Source organism: Sceloporus undulatus, chromosome 6, assembly GCF_019175285.1.
Source record: "Sceloporus undulatus isolate JIND9_A2432 ecotype Alabama chromosome 6, SceUnd_v1.1, whole genome shotgun sequence".
Taxonomy (NCBI): Eukaryota; Metazoa; Chordata; class Lepidosauria; order Squamata; family Phrynosomatidae; genus Sceloporus; species Sceloporus undulatus.
The window spans coordinates 41,159,816-41,181,290 of NC_056527.1; the positions used below are offsets into that span (position 1 = coordinate 41,159,816).

A 21,475-nucleotide genomic window follows, 5' to 3' on the forward strand; every position below is an offset into this window, starting at 1 on the left:
AACACAGAGAAGAAAAGCCCATTGCATAAAAGTGGATTTGTCTTTCAGTAAAAGAGGATTTGCTGAATCAGTTTGTTTTGTCAGAAGGAATACTTTCTTTCAAATCACAAAGAATAAAATATTTTGCTGAAATGTTTAGAAAGTGTTAGGTTTTTCATCAGTTTGAAAGCAAATGTGAGTTGCTGGCAGACATTTGAAGTGTTCACAGTTCTTAATTAATATTTGTCTGGCTGATGTTTAAAATTGTTCTGATTTTTCCCCTATTGAAAAGGTTCTCGACAGCTTCCATCTATAAAAACAGAATAAAGCATGCATCATAAAATATAGAATGACTAATATATGATGTGGTAAATTGTAGAATAAGTAGAATTGAAAAAAATTGGATAAACTTTTTTTTAAAGCCCAAATATTAACTATATTCAGATTGGTCCCTAAGGCTACATCTGCATTGAAGAAATAATCCAGTTTGACACCACTTTAACTGACCTGGCTCAGTGCTAGGGGATCTTGGGAATTGTAGTTTATTATGGCATCAGAGCTCTTTGACAGAGAAGGCTAAATGTCTCACAAAACTACAGTTCCCAGAATCCCATAGCATTGAGCATAGCAGTTGAAGTGGTGTCAAACTGGATTATTTCTGCAGTGTAGATGCAGCCTATAACAGTTTGCCATTTTGGGATCACAATTCAGTTAAAAGCAAGAATGTCATACCAAGAGTGCTGAATGCTGGCAATCTTTTAATTAAAGGACAGGAACAGGAAAGGATGTTTTCACAGTGAAAGAATGAAAGGAGACAAAGGTGGGATACAGACCGCCCAAAAAGGGCGGTCTCCCGGTGCCCTGCTTTGCTCCGTGAGGAAGCAGCAGCCTCCAGACTGTGAGGCTTCCCCACAGAACAAAAAGAACTCGCAAAAAGCGGGTTCTTCTTACAGCACAATTGTGACGCCGCAGTGTGCCAATGGCGCACTCGCAGCATCATAATGACGCCGGGACGTGGGGACGTTAGGTGTCCGTCACAGCAAAATGGTGGCGCCCATGTGTACTGGGTGCCACCATTTTGACGCCCTCGTCACATGCAAGGGGCATCTGAAAGTGCCACCCCTCTCACATCACGATGGTGCCTCATAGCACCCATCTGGAATGGTCCAAAATCTCATATACTGCACAATGGTTTGGCTTTTTTAAAAAAAGGTACTTTATGTGTTGTCTCAAATATTACCTGTTTTGTTTTGAAATGCATTGGGCTGTTTAAGAAAAAAAAAAATTGACCATGGTATATAGCATGTGGGTCTTTGTTTCCTTTCATTCTAGCACTTTCTTTTAAATTGAAAGCTAAGCACATTTTGTACCTCCCTTGATGATTCAGAGAACATAGGGGCTCTCCAGACTGTCCCTAAGGGGCGGTGCCCCTTTCCTGGCCAGATTGGGGCTGTGGCAACCTCACGCCACAACCTTGATCCAGCCTTTGGAAGGTGCAAAATGGAGCTGCAAAAAGCAACTCCTTTTTGTACCCTCCAAAGGTTGCCATAGCCATGATGGCACGGCTGTCTGGCACGCCTAGGGCGCTGCATCATCTGGATTCAGCATCATGCATCGTGCAGCATCATGGTGTCCTGGGGCGGAGTCAGGGCTTGCGTCGTCAGGACACAGCGCCCTAAATCCGCCCACAGGCCAGCCTTTCAGACCAGTCTGTATAGGTCCATAATCATCCAATATTTTTTAGATATTTAAAACATTCTTTGCTATTAGACTTCCCTACCAGCATTAATCTAAATCCAGTAATTCAGACCCATTTGTGCTAAATGTTTTCACCTCTCACACAAATTTAACTATGGAGGGGGGGAAATCCCAAATAATCTTATTTTACTGAATTTATGAAATTTATTATTGAGATGGTTGAAAAATCTAGTATTAAGCTTTTCTTTGTTATTCTTTTTTGTTATTATCTGTTTCAGGTATTTGTAAAGTGTCACTTTGACTATAATCCATACAACGACAATTTGATCCCATGCAAAGAAGCAGGGCTCAAGTTTTCCAAAGGAGAAATTCTTCAAATTGTAAATCGGGAAGACCCAAACTGGTGGCAGGTTAGAAAATATGACTTAATTTAAATCTCTCAGGTATTAATCCTCAAAAGTGTTCAAATGTTGTCTTGACCTGACATCATTCCTTGTTATGTTGCATGCTTTTACTTCTGGCTTCCTATTCCAAGTACTATATATACTCATGTATAAATCTAGAAATTTTAGTCAAAAAAATGGACCCCCCCTCCCCCACAAAAAAAAACCTGAATCAACTTATCCATCGGTCAATGTAAGTACTGTATTTAAAGAGTGTAATCTGGTATCACTGACCTCCCCCCAATCCATCAAGCTTTTAGTGTGTGCACAAACAGATATGCCTGCTGGAATTCTGTAAGCTCTTTGGCATTGTTTTCCTTTGCTTCATCTTTCAGTTCGGTGTCACCTGTCCCCAGGTTTTACCCTCCACATTTCCATGGATCATATCGAAATCCATAATTTTGGCTCCAAAACCTGCTCTTGACCTATACATGAGGTAGAGCTATAGTCATTTTCATGTATATGGTACATGAGGTACATATTATAGTATTTTTTTAAAAAAAACCAACTGATATTAATGCCATAGAGTATTACTTTCAAGCTTCAGTTGCAGACAAATATTTTATTTATATATAACTGAATAGTTGAGAAGTGTTTTATAAAACTTGAATTGCCTTACTTTAATCTATCTGTTCACAGTGCTCTTTAAATTAAAGACAAATAACTCAGTAAAATATTATTCTTTTACATTTGTTGCCAGTTATTACTATAGTCCTCAGGGAGGCTTGAGCCTACATGGGATAAAAAAAATAACAACTTCAGAAAATCTTGTGCTCACATGAATATTAGGTTGGTTTAATTGTTATGTAATTTTAGCCTTAAGGGGATTGACACATTTTATCAATCTTAGGGAATAATAAAAGATCCCTATTTAAAAATAATCTATAATCCTTAACCTAAATTTCTTGCAGAGATTTGTTCCCACCAAATATCAGCCTAACTGGTTAACTCTGTCAGGAGTTTCATGCTACTAGATTCACTACTTCCTATGCTTGAGCTGTTGTGATAGGAAACAAATACTTGGATTCTTACGTATAGACAGAATCCTAGCTTTCTATCTGTTGTAGTGGTATAGACCTATCCTCTGGCTGTTTCTGTGTGAAAAGATATCTGTCTAGATATTTCAAGAGCAAAGGGTGTGGCAGAGACACTTGGTCTGGAAATTCTACTCCTTATCAAAATAAAGCTTAGAAATATGTGCAGCTTTGCCCTATTTCTCCTACCCTACCCATTTTCCTCACCAGAGTCTATCAAGATAAAAAGAATTTCATGAGAATGCTGCAACTTAATTAAAATGATGGTTTATAGTTATATGCATTTTTGATATTATTTATGAGCTCTTGGCAATGAATACGAGTCCCTGAATAGGCTTCCACTTTATACAACCTGTAGGGGGAAAATAGCAGGCCATATTATCTTGAAATCTAACTTCAGGTTTTTAAAATTAAGCCTTTGGTTTTGTAAGAACAAAGTCTAGCAAAATCAGATAAGCTAGTAACAATTTGTGTTCCTTCTTGTTCTGTTTAAAATGATGGAAAGATCTACTAAATATATCAAGCATATAAAGGTTGAGCCTCACTTATCTGAAGTGCTTGGGGCTAGAAGTATTGTGGATTTGAGTTTTTTTTAAATATTGAAATATTAACATATACACAGTGAGATACCTTGGAGATGGAACCCAAGTGTAAACATGAAGTTCATTTGTATTTATTTTATACACAATATTTTAAATATTTTTGTGTATGAAACAAAGTTTGTGTATACTGAACCATCAGAGAGCAATGTTGTCACAGTCTTAGCCACTCATGAAAGAAGTTCTGGATTTTGGAGCATTTTGGATAAGGGAGACTCAATCTGTAGGACAAGTGTTGCTGAAGAGAAAGTATCTTGGTTTTCTGCTAAATCCAAGTTAATCTTCATTAATATTTTCAGGTTGTTTGAAAGTGTCAACAGATCTGTGCCTAGAGTTATTTGGTAGACACAGTTTATACTTCAAAATGTTTAATAAAGTCCCTCATCAAAGATTCCTGAGTAAACTTGGCAATCATGGAACAGAAGGACAGGGTTCTCCTACAGACAGTAAAACTGTTTGAAAAAATGGCAAGCCAAGAGTAGGATTAAATTGATACTTCTTGTAATGTAAAGCAGTACAAGGTGAAATCAACCATGATACTGGTGATTTTAAACTTGTTTATAAATGACCTGGAAATGTGAATGAGCAGTGAAGCAGTTCAGGATTGTTGTTGTTATGTGCCTTCAAGTTGTTTCTGACTTATGGTGACCCTAAGAAAACCTGTCATGGGGTTTTCTTGGCAACATTTGTTCAAAGGAGATGTGCCATTGGCTTCCCCTGAGCCTGAGTGTATGTGACTTATCCAAAGTCACACTGTAAGTTACATGACCACGCTGGGAATCCTGATCTCCAGAGCAGTAGTCCAACACTCAACCCACTACGCCACTCACCAGACATGTCTCCCTAAATGACGTAAATGGGCTATACAATAGCAAATGTCCTGTGGTTCTAAGAAAGCCTTTAAAAGAGACCTTGTGATGATGCCCTGCACTCTATGGAACATGGGGATGATCCAGGAACTGGCATAGTCAGTTTGCATCCCTTTCCACTTTCCAGTTCTTTGATATTTTCAGGAGCTGTAGCCAATGAAGCAAATAGGAAAGCAGCTAGGATGCAAGTGCAGAACAGTGAAACAGATGTGTTCCCTCATCTCTCTGTCTTTGATGGGGGAGTAAAGGTTCTTTGCCTTACACCTGTCAATCTGTATTAAACTAGAGTTCCTTAGAGTATACTGTTTTGGTCACCTGACCTGCCAAGGTTGAAAACAACAGGAATATCTAGAATGCAAATCAATATCAACATTTCTATTAAGAATAGATTTAAGGAAACGTACGTGAGAAGAATGTGAGGTGTAGTAATTGTTTTTATATATATGTCACAAGATACTTGTAGTTCTTTTTTAAAAATATTTTTTTTATTTCCATTAATCATACAATAAAAAAGCAAACATTCTATATACCAGTCTCTTAATATCCTCATTCATTCTCCCACATCCTTCCACCCATTCTCTCCCCTTACTCTAACCTCACCCAGTCCTTTCTATTACAATCTTTCATACAACTTCCTGCAAGCAAAAAAAAAAACAAAACAAAACAAAACAACAACAAAAAAACAGTAAATCTTATTATTCCTTCATCAGTAGCTAAATCAATTTCCTTAACAGAAATACAAAAAAAGATTTCTATCATCTTAACTTCAGTTTTGGAAAGATATATTAATTGTTATCTCCTTTATTTTTCCCATAATTCAGTTACTTTTTGCTGTTTTGTTTCATAATTTTCAATTTTGGATTCTACAGACGGGCAACCTGCAGCCGCCCCCTTTTGCCCCGAACCATTGCCGTGGCAACCACACACTACAGCAGCAATCCACCCTCCCCAGGATGCAAAAAGAAGCTGCTGTTAGCCAGTTTCTTCCTGCAGTGGCAGCTTTTTCTTGTGCCCCAAGGGCGTCACAGGCGCCCTGGCATGCCATGATGATGACCCTTCCGTCTAGCGCCGTTTGGGCACAACCCCGCCCATGCGTCATCATACCGTGCCCCGTGTGGATGTGCACGCCCCATAATGGCACACACGCAGCAGGACAAGGGCTTCCTGTAGCCCTAGTACACAAAGTGCCGATCTGTACTGTCTCTGAGTTACCATTTATGTACAGTTCATCCTTTCCTTACGTGAGGATCTGTTCCAGACACCCCCACCACCCCCACATAAAGAAAAAACGCATATGGTGCCCATGGTGCGGCATTGCTTTGTCCAGACACACTGAGGCTTCTTCTGGCGCAGGCTTCCAGCATATGCTGGAAGCCGCATATGGTGCTCCCATGTATAACACGGGCACACTATACATTGTTATTCTGTCCATTGTAGCAAAGTCATTTAATTTATTAACCCATTCATCCTTGGTGGGTATTATTTTACTTTTCCAATATTTTGCATATATTATGCATCCTCTGTTATCATATAAAGTATCACACTTATCTCTTCGTGGTTTAATTTGCCATGTATTCCATTCATTATATTTAATAGGAACAAATCTGGAGTTAGTGCTCTCCCTGTGTAGTGTTTCTGTCATGATTTTTTTATATCCTTCCAAAGGCTTCTTTTTTTTTTTTACATTGCCACCATATGTGATATAACTTAGCACCTTTCCCCCCACAGTTATCATTCTTATTATTATGGGCCCAAACAGACAGGCCAAAATAAAGCTGCTTTGGGTCACTTTGGAAGTATGCTGTTTAAATGATGCATGCATTTTAAGAGGCTGGAAGCCATGCCAAAGCCATGCTCCAGTCCTAAGGACTGGAGCACAGCTTTAGCACAGCTTCTGGCCTCTTAAAATGTGTGTCATTTAATCAACATACTTCCAAAGTGACCCAAAGCAGCTTTATTTTGGCCTGTCTGTTCGGGCCCTATGTATCTTTGCTGTTTTAGACAGAGACATGTACCATCTAAAAAAGATCTTATAATAATTCTCTTTTAAATGGTTACACTCGGTAAACTTTAAGTTGTTAATCCACACTTTCTCACAGCTTTCTAATGGAATTTCTTTTCCTGTGTTCTGCATCAATTTCACCATGTTGGTCTTAATCGTTTCTTCTTTTAACTCTGTATCTAGTAAGAGTTTACAAATTCTTGTTATAATTTTTGTAGTATTATTTTATCAAATTCCTTCACCTCCTCTTCTGTACCTTGTGTTTTTATATCTCTCAAAGTTTTCCATAATTTGGCAATAAAGGAACCAGTGTATTTCTGATCCTCCTTCATTCATATCCTCTCTCTAGTTTTGATTCTATATCCAATCCATCCTTTGTTTTTATTAAGATATCCTCGTTCTTTATCAATTTTCCTTTAAAAAGATTTTCTTTTTTATGAAATGCTTCATGGGTGGATATCCATTTTGGTATTTTATTATAGAAGTATAGCTTGTATTTAATCCATATCCTAAGGAGTGCTCTTTTTATATAATATCTGTTAAATTCTTTATTCACTTTCAGTCTGTCATAACAAAGAAAAGCATACCATCCAAAATAAAGATTAAAGCTTTCCAGGTCTAACAATTTTCTATTATCTAAAATCCATTCTCTCAGCCGTGTAAACACGCTTGCATTATAATATATTTATAAATTAAGTAAACCTAGTTCTCCCTTCTTTTTGTTGTCCTGCAATGCTGACAGAATCAACTCTAGCTTTCACTAAAAATCTGCCAAAAAATATGGAAAACAAAAAAATGTCCCACAGGTTAGAAATGCTCAACGTACATTCCAATATCCAAGAAAGGAGCCACCAGGACCAATGCATTAATTTCCCATACAAGCAAAGTGATGCTCAAAATTCTGCAACAAAGACTTTTACAATATATGAAGCTAGAAATGCCAGATGTCCAACCGAGGTCAGAAGAGGAAGAGGCACCAGGAGTCATATCACACACATATGTTGGATAATGGAGTGCACCAAAGAAGTTGAAAAGAAAATCAGCTTTTAATTGTATTGATCATGAAAAACTGTAGATCACACCAAAAGAAATGGGTGTACCATAGCAGCTGAATAGTACTGATGTGTGATCTGTATTCAGGACAAGAGGCTACGATTAAGACAGAATACAGAGAAATGAAATGGTTTCCAATTGGTGAAGGGGATCAGGCAAGGCAGCATTTTATCATCCTATTTGTTTTAAGTTTTATGCTGAACATTCTATATGTAAAGCAGGTTTAGAGTCAGAAGAAGGAGGCTTGAAAAATTGGAAGAAATCAACAATTTAAGATATCCAGATGACACTATACTACTAGCAGAAAATAGGAAAGGCTTGGAACAATTACTGAGGAAGGTGCAAAGGGAGGTTTACACCTGAACATGACAAAAACAAAAATAATGACCACAGATGGTTTATATAACTTTAAAGTAGGTAATGAAGAGATTGAAACAGTGAAAGATTTTCCCTACCTTGGAAGAAAACTAGGATTTGAAAGGGCAGCTATGAAGGAACTAGACAAGGTCCTGAAGTATCAGTGTTTCCCATTTCTATGTTTGGTTGTGAAAATTGGACAATGAAGAAAGCTGATAGAAAGAAATTCAACTCATTTGAAATTTAGTGCTGGAAAAGAGTTCTGTTGTTGTTGTTGTTGTTGTTATTATTATTATTATTATTATTATTATTATTTATATCCCACATCTTCCTACGGATCGAGGCAGGTAACAATAAAATTTAGGAATACAAAATACAACTAACATCAACATTACACAATCCTCAAATCCTCCACCATCAACATAATAATAACAATCAATGGCAATTAACGTAGTTAAAATAATTAAAAACAGTTTAAAAAACAAGCAGATAGGAGTAAGGCAGTTTGGGGCATAAGGGCTATCCTTTAATGGGAGGTCAGTCTGGGAAGGCTTGCCAGAAGAGATCCATCTTGACAGCCTTTTTAAAGACGTCAAGGGTGGTGATATGATGGATCTCCTCCAGCAGGTCATTCCACCCTTTTGACTGGCAGATGAGAAGGTCCTTTGGGAAACCTCAACCAGTCTAGTCCTCTTTGGCTGCAGCAAATAAATGGGTCCTAAAGCAAATTGAGTGTTTGGTTTGGAGGAACTCTTTTTAGGAACCAGCATAACTAAACTAAGGCCCCATACAGACTGCCAAAATAAAGCTACTTCAGGTCATTTTGCAGGTATGCTGTTTAAATGATGCATGCATCATAAGAGTCTGGAATCTGTGCCAAAGCTGCGCTCCAGTCCTTAGGACTGGATCATGGCTTTGGCGTGGCTTCTGGCCTCTTAGGACTCATGCAGTATTTAAACAGCATACCTCCAAAGTGACCCAAAGCAACTTTATTTTGGCCTATCTGTTTGAGGCCTTAGACTGTCATACTTTGGCCATATCATGAGAAAGCATGAATTATTAGAAAAGACAGTAATGCTTGGTATGGTAAGGCAATAGGAAAAAGGAGAATTGCATTCCAGATGGATAGATTCAATCAAGGAAACCATGGCCTTCCAGCCTGCAAGACCTGAGTAAGGCTGTTGATTATGGTGTGACTTGGAGGTCTCTCATTCATGGAGTTGCCATAAATTGAAAATGAATTCACAGAAGTTAACAAAAAGAACAATGTAGTATTTCCTTCTTTTGAAGCTGCTGGGTTTGAGAAGTGAATTGACTTTATTTGCTCACCTCTGTGGGTCAACTAAGTTGTCTCTTTCTCTCTTAGTGATGCTGTGTTGCAGAATTCAGACCTGCACATTTGCTTTTTTCTTTTCTTTTTTCTTCCTTTTTTTAACACAGACAAGTTACTTTTAGACCTTTAGTTTCTAACATGCAGAACATGAACTAAAACATTATTATTATCAGCATGCCATAATGGGATTTTCTATGACAATTGCATACAATGAAACTGATTGTTAGTCAAAGCCCATTATTGATCCTTTCCAATTGCGATGATCTGGCAAAGATGCAGTTATTATCTGACTTTGCATGCTAACTGTATCATCCAGTAGAATTTTTCTGGATGTTTTAGGGCCTTATGCAGTCTTCCCTATCTGCTCTCAGAGACCTGCTGCAATACATTTGCAAAGCTCTTTGAAGATAAAATTACTTGCATCCACTGTGATCTGGATGCAGCAATTGAATTTGATTACCTTATGAAGGAGTCCAGAACTCTATCCAGTCTTACATTAGATGAAATGGGGGGGAAACACAGAGAATTTTTTCTCTCTCTTCTGTAGTTCCAGTCTCAGGGACAACTGAGACTGTCTGAAAGGAGAATCAGTCAGACAAAAGGAATTGCAGGCATACAGCTCACAGTCAGTTAAATTTGTGGCTACAAGATGTGGCAGTGGCCTCTAGCTTAGATGGCTTCAAAGGAGCTTAGTTGAATTTATGTGTAACCCAGGAACAAAGACTGTAGACCACTGAATACAACACGAAAGGTCTGTTGTCTTTTAAGTTCACCTTGTGGATGGTTTACAGGAATTTCTTGGGGCCCTGTGGAAAATAAGATACTGGACAAGATGGACACATTAGAAGACACCTCTTGACAGTTTGGCAATAGAGCAAATTGCCTGGATATCTTCCATAAGAGGCTAGACAACTATCTGCTGAGAATGCTCTAGCTGGAGATTCTGCATTGAGCAGAAAGTTAGATTTGATGGTCCATAGGGCCCCTTGCAACTCTACGACTGTTAATCTGATTTAGTAGTGCTCTTCAGCTGTACTATGCACTGACATTGTGATTGTTTGCCATCCAAACACATTGGTATGTTCAAACTGGAACTATTTAGATATAGCCTAGGATAAATCAAATATTTTCTGTGGCTTGGCGTCAAAACAGTACATGTTTGATTTGTTTCCAGGCTAGCCATGTCAAAGAAGGAGGAAGCGCAGGACTTATTCCTAGCCAGTTCTTGGAGGAAAAGAGGAAAGCATTTGTAAGGCGGGACTGGGACAATTCTGGTAAGATGCACAACAATGCAAGTCTTTGCATCGTTTCTGGGTCTGCAATATCCATAAAGCATAATAATGGAGTCCAGAGGTAGTTTCATTTATTGAGAGTTAAAAATGATTTGAATTAAAACACCCTTTTGCAAATTCCTGAGGCCTTTCTGCCACCTGCTGGTAAATGGGCAGCAATATTATTTGTAGAGAAAAAATTCTGAAGTAAATTTGTCTTTTGTCTTAAGAAGCATCTCTAATCATTCTTTCTATGTTGACTTATAAATATGAAGTTGGATTTGTTGAACTGCTTAAAAAAGATATGGAATACTTAAGATCTGGGTTTTCTAAATCATTTTGTCTGTTTCCAGGTCCTTTTTGTGGAACAATAAGTAGTAAAAAGAAGAAAAAGATGATGTATCTCACAACCAGAAATGCAGGTATTTGAATTTTAGTGTCAAATGTTACATTACAACAGAAGAATCCAGAGGAACATTTAACATTAAAAATTGTATGCTAATCCTTCCCTCAAATTTTGGTTACACTGGGTGTGTGGATGTCACATGTTCAGTGGAAGCCTATTAGGAAACATCTGCACATTTCTGTAGCATAACAAGAATGTTAGGTTCTATGGGGGAGTTCTGCTGTAACTTCCCCAAATCCTTACAAAAGCTCTGTCACAAAAGAAGCCTGGTCCTCCACAAAATATCTTTTGTATTATAAAATTTAGTGTCTTGCTTTTAATACATTAACATTTTTGTGCCTAGAATTTGACCGTCATGAAATTCAGATCTATGAAGAAGTAGCAAAAATGCCTCCATTTCAGCGAAAAACACTGGTTTTAATAGGAGCCCAAGGCGTAGGTCGAAGAAGTTTGAAAAACAGATTCATTGTATTGAATCCCACAAAGTTTGGGACCACAGTGCCATGTAAGTTGCTATTTTTTCTTGATAGACTTTTGTCTTCTGAGGCATGTACATTGATTGAATGAACATGTAGTTTTTCTTGAGTTTTTCCCCCTTTACTTTTGCACCCTGATAAAGTAAGGCTCACATATATATTACATGCTGTTAATATAGGGAAAGTGATGAGGTGGGGGGGTATTTTTTATATTTCTGGCAGTAAGAGATGATGCCAGCAAATATATTAATAATTGCACGCTAAAGCATTTTCACTTTGGAATAAGCACCATTGAATTTAGTTGAATTAACCTGTGATGATTTTTATATGGTGGTCTGTATTATGTAAGGATTTCTGCAGTTTCAGTTTAAAGCAATTGGCTTACAAATTTGTTTTGAAATTGTAATAATGGATAAATGGTGCTTAGAAAATGTGGCTTTTCTGATATTTTCAGTTGCAAGCTTTTACTTCTGATTTGTCAGTAATGTTATATAGTTTTTATTGGGGGGGTTTAAAAATTGAATTCACATCTTAGTTATTTAATTTACACTTCAGCCCTACTTTCAGCCCTAATCTGTTCTTTCTATTATTTTGTTCTTGTCCCAAAACAGTATTTTACTCCTATTCACTCTCTAATTTCTGAGATCAGTTTCCATACTTTGTATTGCTGTGAGGATGGGATTAGAGGTGGTGGAAGGAAAATATAAATGTATAGGAGGAAGAAAGTATGTTTGGGCTATTTGGAAGCATAATAGTTTTCTCCACAATGGATTTTTCAAAAAATACCATAATTTGGATTGATCTATTACTCAACTGTTCCTGCTATAATCCTAACAAGGGGCAAAAAATTCATTAAACTCACAGATAGAAAAGTCAGTAAACCCTAACTTAGAACCAAATTTTTGTGAGTATAATTATCATGCCCCCCCCCTTCTTACTTCCTCATATCTCCATAAAATCTACTTCTGAGGGTTTAAAGACCCTCTGGAACAACATGCACCTCATGGGGCTGCAGCAGGATGTAAAATTTGGCAAAAATTGGGGCTCCCATCCTGGATGAAATGTCTTCTGCTCATTCAGAACAGATTTGGGTTTCAAGTTCGTGTTTTTCTGTAAGTTGCCATTACATAAATACATAGATGGCAATACTTGTCTGTCTTTTGTTACTTTTGCATACATGTATATCATTTGTTTAGTTACATCACGAAAGCCAAGGGATGATGAAAAAGATGGGCAAGCATACAGATTTGTGTCACGAGCTGAAATGGAGACAGATATCAAAGCTGGAAGATACTTAGAACATGGAGAATATGAAGGAAACCTTTATGGCACCAAAATAGATTCCATCCTTGAAGTGGTTCAGACTGGAAGGACATGCATCTTGGATGTTAATCCTCAGGTATGCTGGACCAATACTCTAGTGCAGAGGTTCTCAATGTTTGATTGGTCAGATGTTTGGGACTCCAGTTCCCAGAATCTGTCATCTTTATCAATCCTGGTGGAGGCTTCTTTGAGTTGAAGTGCTTTAGCTTTATGTCAACATCAGTGGGAAAGATAGTACAGCTGACTAAAATAGGTGATTTACTCAAGAGAGCCTTTGTATTATAGAAGGAATAGGTATGGCCTCATGAGCAGATTTACAAGGATTCCGGATTCTGAAGCATGACAGATCCTGCTGTTCGTTGTCTTCAAAGTGAGCCCTGTCTTGCCTGTACTCTGTGTCCTTTTGCTACTATGGGAAGACTGACCTCCTCTGATAGAAGTTTGGATTACTGAATTATTGATTATAAACTCCCTGGCATTTTCATTGACTTATCTGATGGCTCTTCTCACTTTTTGTGCATATACAGTGGACCCTTGTTATACGCTGGGGTTTGGTTCCAAGATCCCCCGTGTATAACAAAATCCGTGTATGCTCAAGTCCCATTAAGTATAATGACATAGCAAAATGGTGTCCCTAATAAAAAATGGAACATCAAGGTAAATTTATACTTTTTTGGAACATTTTCAAACCGTGTATGCTTAAATCCGTGTATAAAAAATCTGTGTATAAGAAGGGCCGACTGTAATTTTAATATTTGTGATTAAAATGTATTGTAAGCAATGTGAAACATTTTAATAGAAAGCTAGGGTAGAAATTTGTTATGTAAATCACAGACCAATTTGTGGGACAGTGCCACCATTACAAAGGCAAGAAAAGGAATGCATAGCAAGTATCTGTGGCATAATATGGATTCTTCTGTTAGTACACACCGATCCATTGGAGCAGTATAAGGCTATATTTTAAATGGGAGGAGATTACTACATATTAGTAAGGGTGACAGATTTCAAACAAGTTTACTACTTTTTAGTGTGTGAAGTTGTTTGTGCTCATGTTGCTATCTACCTAATCTTCAAAGCAATGAGTGATGTAGCTAATTCTCTGTTATCTTCAGGCACTTAAAATATTGCGGACATCAGAGTTTATGCCATATGTAGTGTTTATTGCTGCTCCAGAACTGGAAACACTGCGTGCCATGCACAAAGCTGTGGTAGATGCGGGAATTACAACAAAACTTCTAACAGTAAGGAAAATCTATATTTTAAAAATTGCATATGATCAAACTTGACCGATTGTGTCAGTACTAAAAAAAAAGCATTTAAAAGAATGCTTTCATTTTGTTTTCTTGCCTGTGTTTTTAAATTCATACATTTTATATTCTAAGGTTTTCTACCAAGCCCTTTATTACAATCAATTGCCTTAGAGTTGCCCTCTGCTTATGAGATATGATGGGGCTTTGTCAACTGATGTTTAGTGCTTCCTTTTCCCCAGTCTGTTTTTAAAAATCTTTGAATATGATTAATGTACCAAAATCAGTGAGGAGATTTTAATTTAATTAGGTTATTTAAATGCAAATGACATTCACAAGAAATGTGGCTACTTAATTCAAAGGTGAACAGGTACCTTCCTTTTCCTGTAAAGCAGGAATAAACAACTGTGGAAGGCTAGGGGGGCCACATTAGCTGCTCCAGGAGACCTTGGAGGACCACATACTGCACTGTACCTTTTGACCCCTAGGGGATTCAGACATGGTTGAAATGCCTCCACACCCCAGAGATCATTTGGGGTCATTTTGGAGCTGGACAATTTTTTTTGGGGGGGGGGATCTCACAAATGGATTGCATTGCCAATTTCTCTTTTGTACTTTAGAGGAGAATGGCAAACATCCTCTAATAAATCTTGCACACACAAAAAAATCCCATGATAGGTTCAATTTAGGGTCACCATAAGTTGGAAACAACTTGAAGACACACAATAACAACAACAACAATGCTCCCCAGAGATGCTTTCAGGGCAAGACCTTTATATCATTTCAGCAACTCTTTATTTTTTGCACTATTTGAGGAATTAGTCTATTGCCTGGGTTACAGTTTTACACCTGCTGCTGAATTTTACATATTTGTTTTAATTGTGCCTTTTCCCGTTTCCTTTTTGTTGTGTTTTATGTAATTAATGTGTTAGATCCAAATTTAGGCTAAGGGTGTTATTAGCACTGTTCAATTACAGCAGTTTGGTATACTTATATCATAGTGGCTCCCACTTATAGACTCCTGGGATCTGTAGTTTGATGAATCAGTTAGAGCACTCTGCTGGAAAGCTATAGCATTCCCTTCCCCTGAGGCTAAGAGAGTACAATTTGTGGGTTTTATGGCCCAGCTGGGAATCAAACCCTGGTCTCCAGAGTCATCGTCCAACAGTCAAACCACTACACCACACTGGCTCTGCATAGGCAGAGCAACTGAGAATGAGAATACCCAGGACTGTGGGAGAGCCTTTGAAGATAATAACCAGCACTTCAACGTATGTTTGAAAGGGATTTGACAGCTAGTGTCCTGTGCAGTTATGGGGACTGTGAAGATTTACACCCCCCCCCCAAATGTTTCATACACTTTCAGAACCTTTTATAAGTCCTTACATACAATATGCCTGGAAGCAAATTTTTCTGAGCTGATTGAAAATGACTTCTGAATAATTAAGTTTATCAGAGAGGGGGAGCCAGGTTTTAAACATATAGTAAGTTCTGAAACATCTTCTGGTGTGTCAATCTTTTAACAGGATACTGATTTGAAGAAAACAGTTGATGAGAGTGCACGCATCCAGAGAGCTTACAGCCACTATTTTGATCTGGTCATTGTGAATGACAATCTAGACAAAGCCTTTGAAAAGTTGCAAACTGCTACAGAGAAACTGAGGACAGAACCACAGTGGGTTCCAATTAGCTGGGTATACTGACAGTCTTTCTGAAGACAGGTGTAATCACCAAACCAGGTTAACTGAAACAAACATTATATTGAGAAAACATTGTACAGTGCTGCCAGATACCTGGGAGCACCCGATTCATTTTTATTCTGTGTATATTCAGATAATGGTATGCTATTCCAAGTTTTTATACAAAATGTTCAAGGGAAAAGTGTACTTAAATATGTAATTTATTTTAATTTTTCTAACTTTTTACAAATAATCTTTCTATTCATATCACATGAAGGAAATGCGTTGAAGCATTTTTATAAATGTTTTTGATTTACTACTTTGCCTTTATTCATCTAAGGAACTTTCCCGTTGTTCACTTATACATCTGGTCTTACATTTTCACTGTGATGAGGAGAAAAATACTTGAAAAAAAGTGTTGGAGTTTTTGTGTGGTTTTATTTTTTGGTAGAACTCTATATAAATCAGTCATGTGTTTCACCTGGTCAGTTCCTCTTAATCAGGGGAAATCCTAATCTTTATTCTAATAAACATGTTCTTGATGTGAACAAAATTTTCAATACATGAAAAGCAACCAGCACTGAGCCATGTTACTGACACTTTTTTGCTTAATGTTTATACATGTTTTGCAGTTGTCGTGTCTTAGACAGGTGTACTGTAGGTTTTCCTGTATGTGTTATCTTTTTACAAACACTAAAAGCAATATCTTGCTACTTCCCTAGGAGGCTGTTCTGATGAGCCAATGTTTCAGCACATTAGAATAAGTATTACTTTCTCAGAGATTTATGTAACATAATTCATTGTGTTCAGGATCATGGTGAAGTAGCCTGAGACAGCCTTCTAAAGCAAAGCTTTGCAGTTGAGGCTCAGCATGTAGGATGTTTGTTCTCATTTGTGAAAAATCATTGCTTAAAAGAACACCGCCAGCTTTTTTTAATGATGACCTTGCCCTGTATTTGTATATTGTTCTGTGACTGGCTTTTCCTTTACATCAGAATATTTATAAGTGATTATGTGTGTTAATGAAATGTGATGTGATGGGACTTTGAGCTGTCTGTTACCTTGTGTTAAACTGCTTTATTCACCAAATAGCTTGTAAAACAAAAGTTACTGTCAGATGCTAAAATTTAATGTTATTTATAAGTGGGTTTACTTCTGTTTTACAATCATGATTTTTATGATATTCTTCCTTTTGAGTAGAAAGACCATATTATTTTACATTCATATTGACATATACACTTCTGCTGTGTATTTTTGTTTAATGAATATAGATGCAAATTATCACTAAGGCAGACTAGTCTGGTGATTGTATTTTATATTATCCTTGTTGTAAATATACCTATTCATCACTTACCTGCTAGGTGCCTGACTTGGTGCATCTGCCCAGTTCATTTAACATGTAAGGACAGGCATTTGGCTACAGATTTTTTTTCAGCACCAAAGTATCATATTCAAGATGCCAACAAAGGAGAATTCTTTGAAAAAGCTGGGAAAATAATAAAAAAAAGTTCTTAACCCTCTTGGTTTTTAAACATTTTTGATTGTGCACAAGAAAACAGGGTTTGGATAGTTTTTACTTTATACAGAGAAATGATGAGACACCAAAAAGGTATTATAGATTAAAAACCTTTAAGGTATTTTTTAAAGACTTAAATATATTTTCTAAATGTTATGCAAATTATTGCATATCTTGTCTTAATTGCTCTTGGTACTTAGATTTTAGCTTTTAACTATCAGATATTTTTAAGAAACTTATAAACTTCTGTTGCATTATATCTGTAGATAGCCTGATCTTCAATGTTTGACAAATGTACGCAACTGAGTTTGAAAAGTTATTTTCATGAGTGGTATCTAGAATGATAATTTAAATCAGGGGTGGGCCCAATGTGGCCCATGGGTTACATAGAACCCCCAGGTGTCGCCCCCAAAAATAATAATAATAATAATAAATCTCTGAAATGTCCAAAATGGATTGCTGGGAGCATGAAGGGCATTTCCACCATGTGTCCACCACTGGACACCACACTCAGGATCAAAACAAAATTTTGCAGAATGTTTCCAAAAAAAGTTATTTTCCTTCAAAATGCCCCCAAATGCTTTCTACAGGCCAAGGAAGATCCCAAAACAGGATTCCTACAGGGCTTTGAATTACCTTTGGGAAGCAAAATTTTGATTTGGGGGGGGGGGGGGGGGGCAGTAGAAGGTCGTAGCCCTCCAAGTCCTCCTGGAGATCTAATACTAGTTTTTCACAGCTGCCCACCCCTGATTTAAAAGACAGTATTCTGCATTCTTGATGTCATTGTGGATTAGTAATGAGGTACAATGTAATGATGACTACTTTTATAGGACTTTTTTTTAATAGTAGAAACTTGAGTGCAGGAAGTTGCTGAATCCTAATTTAGAATGTTAACTCCTGTTCCTTTGTTTTCCAGTGTTTCACTGGATGGCATTCCAATAGATTTGGTGCTACTGCTTTTGGCCAGCTTGAGAGAAAGGGAGAGCGAGAGAGACAGGGTGAATCAGTGTAACCTGGAATGGGGCTGCTATTTTGCTCTTATTCTTACTGAACTACTGCTTGTTTGGAAGGGATGGAGTGGGTGGAAGAATTCTAAAACTGAATAGTCACTTACTGTACTCTACATCTTATTGATGCTCTGATTTGTTTCTGGCATAACAGATGTACAGTGGTTGGAAAGCAGAAGCAGTTAGTGGCCAACAGACATGATCAAAGGAAATTTGATGAATAATGAACAGGAATTTAATTTTGTTTAGAAATATACCCACACCCTGAAGCTCAGAGTATATATAGCATCACCCAGACTGTAGAAAGGAAAAGTAATAGGAAACTAGTTCTTGTCTTATTGGCTGCCTGGAAGCTCAATACAACTAGGAAGCATGTTGTACTATAGGGATCTAGTGCTCTCTCTGGGGATGCAGTTTTCATGTGTCTCTTCTCTAAATACCTTGAAAGAACTAAACTGAATTGTCTCCTTAGCAGCAATAGCCAAACCAGTACTTGATTCTTTACATTCAAGCATGATACTAAAGTTGGTGCATATGTTTAAACTATTTATGACACTGCCATTATTTTTTCCAGAAAGCAAGTCCATGCCAAGTTTAGGAATAACAGTATTTATCATAAAACCATGCCTTTGCAGAAGAATATTATTTGAACTGTGATGCCAAAGGAGGTTAGTCCAGGTCCTCCCAAATTAATACTTAAAAACTAATTTTACATTTCACACCATAGTGCCAGTAATTCAGTTTTTGCCGCACTTGTATTTTCAACTACTGAGCATGTGGAATTTGAAACTTTATAGTGCAGAGTTTCTATGTATCTCCCCCCTCCTTACCACCATAGAGTGGAGAGAGGGAGATAGTGGCCAAAGTTCTGGTCCTTCTTGCTGGGGACAGTGCCATGGTGTTGTATTCGGTATAAAGAAGGGAAGGGTTTGCTGCTCAGTAATAGAGCACCAGCTTTGCATGTTAAAGATCCCAGGCTCAAACACTAGCATCTCAAAGTAGGTCTGGAAAAGGCTCCTTTCTGAAACTGTAGAGAGCTGCTGGCAGTCTATATAGAAAATGTTGGATGTTGACTTTAGATGGATAGCTTGGTATGAAAAGCAAATATGCTCAGAACAAGTCCCAGACATTCTTTACTTCCAAAAAAGATTAAGTATGGTTTTCTTTTGTTTCCTATCTTTAAAGGAGAAGTTAAAGGAACAGGATTGATTTCACTTGTGATTACTAATAAGGAGAGTGTAGAAGTGCACACTCAATGTGAGTACTGTATATACTCATGTATAAATCTAGAAATTTTAGTCTAAAAATTGACCCCAAAAACCTGGGCTGACATCCACAGGTCAAAGTAAGTACTGTACTTTAAGTCTTATTTAAAAAAGGAAACATCCCCTGGTGAAAGACAAGAGTATAATCTGTCATGGAAGCACTGACCCCCATCTATTCTCTCAACCAGCCTTTAGTATGAGCACAAAGTTATGCCTGCTGTAATTTTGGAAGTTCTTTGGCATTGCTTGCCTTTGCTTCATCCTTTAGAACCTTTGTTACATTCCCCTAAGTTTTACCCTCGACTTATCCTTGGGTCATATCAAAATGCATAATTTTGGCCCCCAAATCTGCCCTTGACTTATACATGAGATCAACTTATAGTCAAGTATATACGGTACATAAATGGGATGCCAGCACACCAGTGTAGACAGGATATAAAGTTACTTAAATCTGAATAACTTAACATGGCCACTTTTGTCATGGTGAAACTGCTTATGGTCATTTATTACCTGTCTGAAACTAAATATGTACTGAAATACATATTACCAGCTGTTTTTGTATGCCTGTATAAAATAAAAGTAGAAAACATTGTTTTATGTTACTGTCTCTACAGCAGGAATCAGAAATACTGTGAGTGCTTAGTATCATGGAACAACTGCAAGTTGAAAATCATTAAAAACTTAATCTCCACAATCAATGTCAGATAAGCTGTGAAAATTTTGAGTAAAATAAACATTTCGTGGTAATCTTAAAATACGAGCTACAGGTCACACTCAATACATACGTTCTGGTTATTTTTTTAAAGGTTATTAAGATAAAATCTTGAATTCAGTGGGCAGTATGCCACTCAGCTAGTGGAGTATAGTTTGATATGAGTATATGAAGTTAGATTCGATATTTTCGCTTTAGCTCTCCGTTTTCCACAAAGTACTAATTCATACCAAAATGCTAAGGATGGCACAGTATGGTTGGGGATGATTCAGACATAGTCAAAACTAACATGTTTAATATTTATCAAATTACTTGATTTTCCAAAGGATGGACCAGCTGTTATTTAAATATTCTTATCAAGTTTCTAAAATTGTAAATATGCTATAATAGTGTAATAGGACAGTGCATTTAACATAATGGATAGAAAGCATCTCGTTGTCAGAAAATGGGCAGCCATTTGTAATAAAAGTGTGAAATTAAGAGTCAGAGTATGACATAGGCATGAGAAGCAGTGGCACTTGCACCCTAATTGTTTCAGATCATGTGTGTCCATGCCTCAAAAGCACCTATATGCATCTATCTAGTCAAAACACTGGTTCCATATCTATGTCATGGACTTAATTACTACGTAATCATGCCAAAAGCAGAAATCCTTTTGCTTTAAAAAGGTACAATATGCTGTTTGGCACAGTGGTTGCAATTATCTCAAGCTTGAGCCCCTGGAAAACATTTCTAGCTGGAAAGGTGCAGAGAAAACTAAACTCTTATGTACATTATATGGGTTCTGTAATGCGCTTCAGTATACTTTGCTCTTTTCCACTTCATATTGCTATTAGAAAAAGAATAAATTGTGGAGAATAACTTGGCTATTTTGTATACATGAGAGACCTTCCCTTATCTTGAAAGGATAGTGGCAGCTGCTTTAAAGAACTCTTGTGGATATTCATACAGGGAAATAGTCTTGCTGGGTTCTAGATATGGCAGAGACGTGCATAAAATTGGGTGGCAAGGAGATCATTTAAATTTTTCCACCTTGGGAATTATAGTTCTAGACTGCAAGTGGAGAACAAATACTGCAGGCAATTTACCTGAAGTATTTCCTGATCTTGGATCTTTGCTATATTTTTGATAACCACAAGACAAGGAACATTCTATATTGCTGCTATACACACACACACACAGAGTGTGGGACCTCAAATCCCATTG

At 37.3% G+C, this 21,475-nt stretch overlaps 1 protein-coding gene across 6 annotated transcripts in view; it reads left to right on the forward strand.

Annotated features, from left to right (window-relative positions):
• The window catches only part of PALS2 (protein associated with LIN7 2, MAGUK family member), a 46,892-nt gene extending 27,216 nt beyond the window's left edge, over positions 1 to 19,676 (forward strand). For all 6 annotated transcript variants that reach the window (XM_042474874.1, XM_042474873.1, XM_042474878.1 and 3 more), the window contains 7 exons: positions 1,956 to 2,087; positions 10,542 to 10,641; positions 10,992 to 11,060; positions 11,388 to 11,549; positions 12,717 to 12,919; positions 13,956 to 14,084; positions 15,617 to 19,676. In XM_042474874.1, coding sequence (XP_042330808.1) covers positions 1,956 to 2,087; positions 10,542 to 10,641; positions 10,992 to 11,060; positions 11,388 to 11,549; positions 12,717 to 12,919; positions 13,956 to 14,084; positions 15,617 to 15,793 — 972 coding nt within the window. In that variant the 3' untranslated portion in view covers positions 15,794 to 19,676. The remainder of the gene's footprint in view (positions 1 to 1,955; positions 2,088 to 10,541; positions 10,642 to 10,991; positions 11,061 to 11,387; positions 11,550 to 12,716; positions 12,920 to 13,955; positions 14,085 to 15,616) is intronic.
• Positions 19,677 to 21,475: the final 1,799 nt, after the last annotated feature.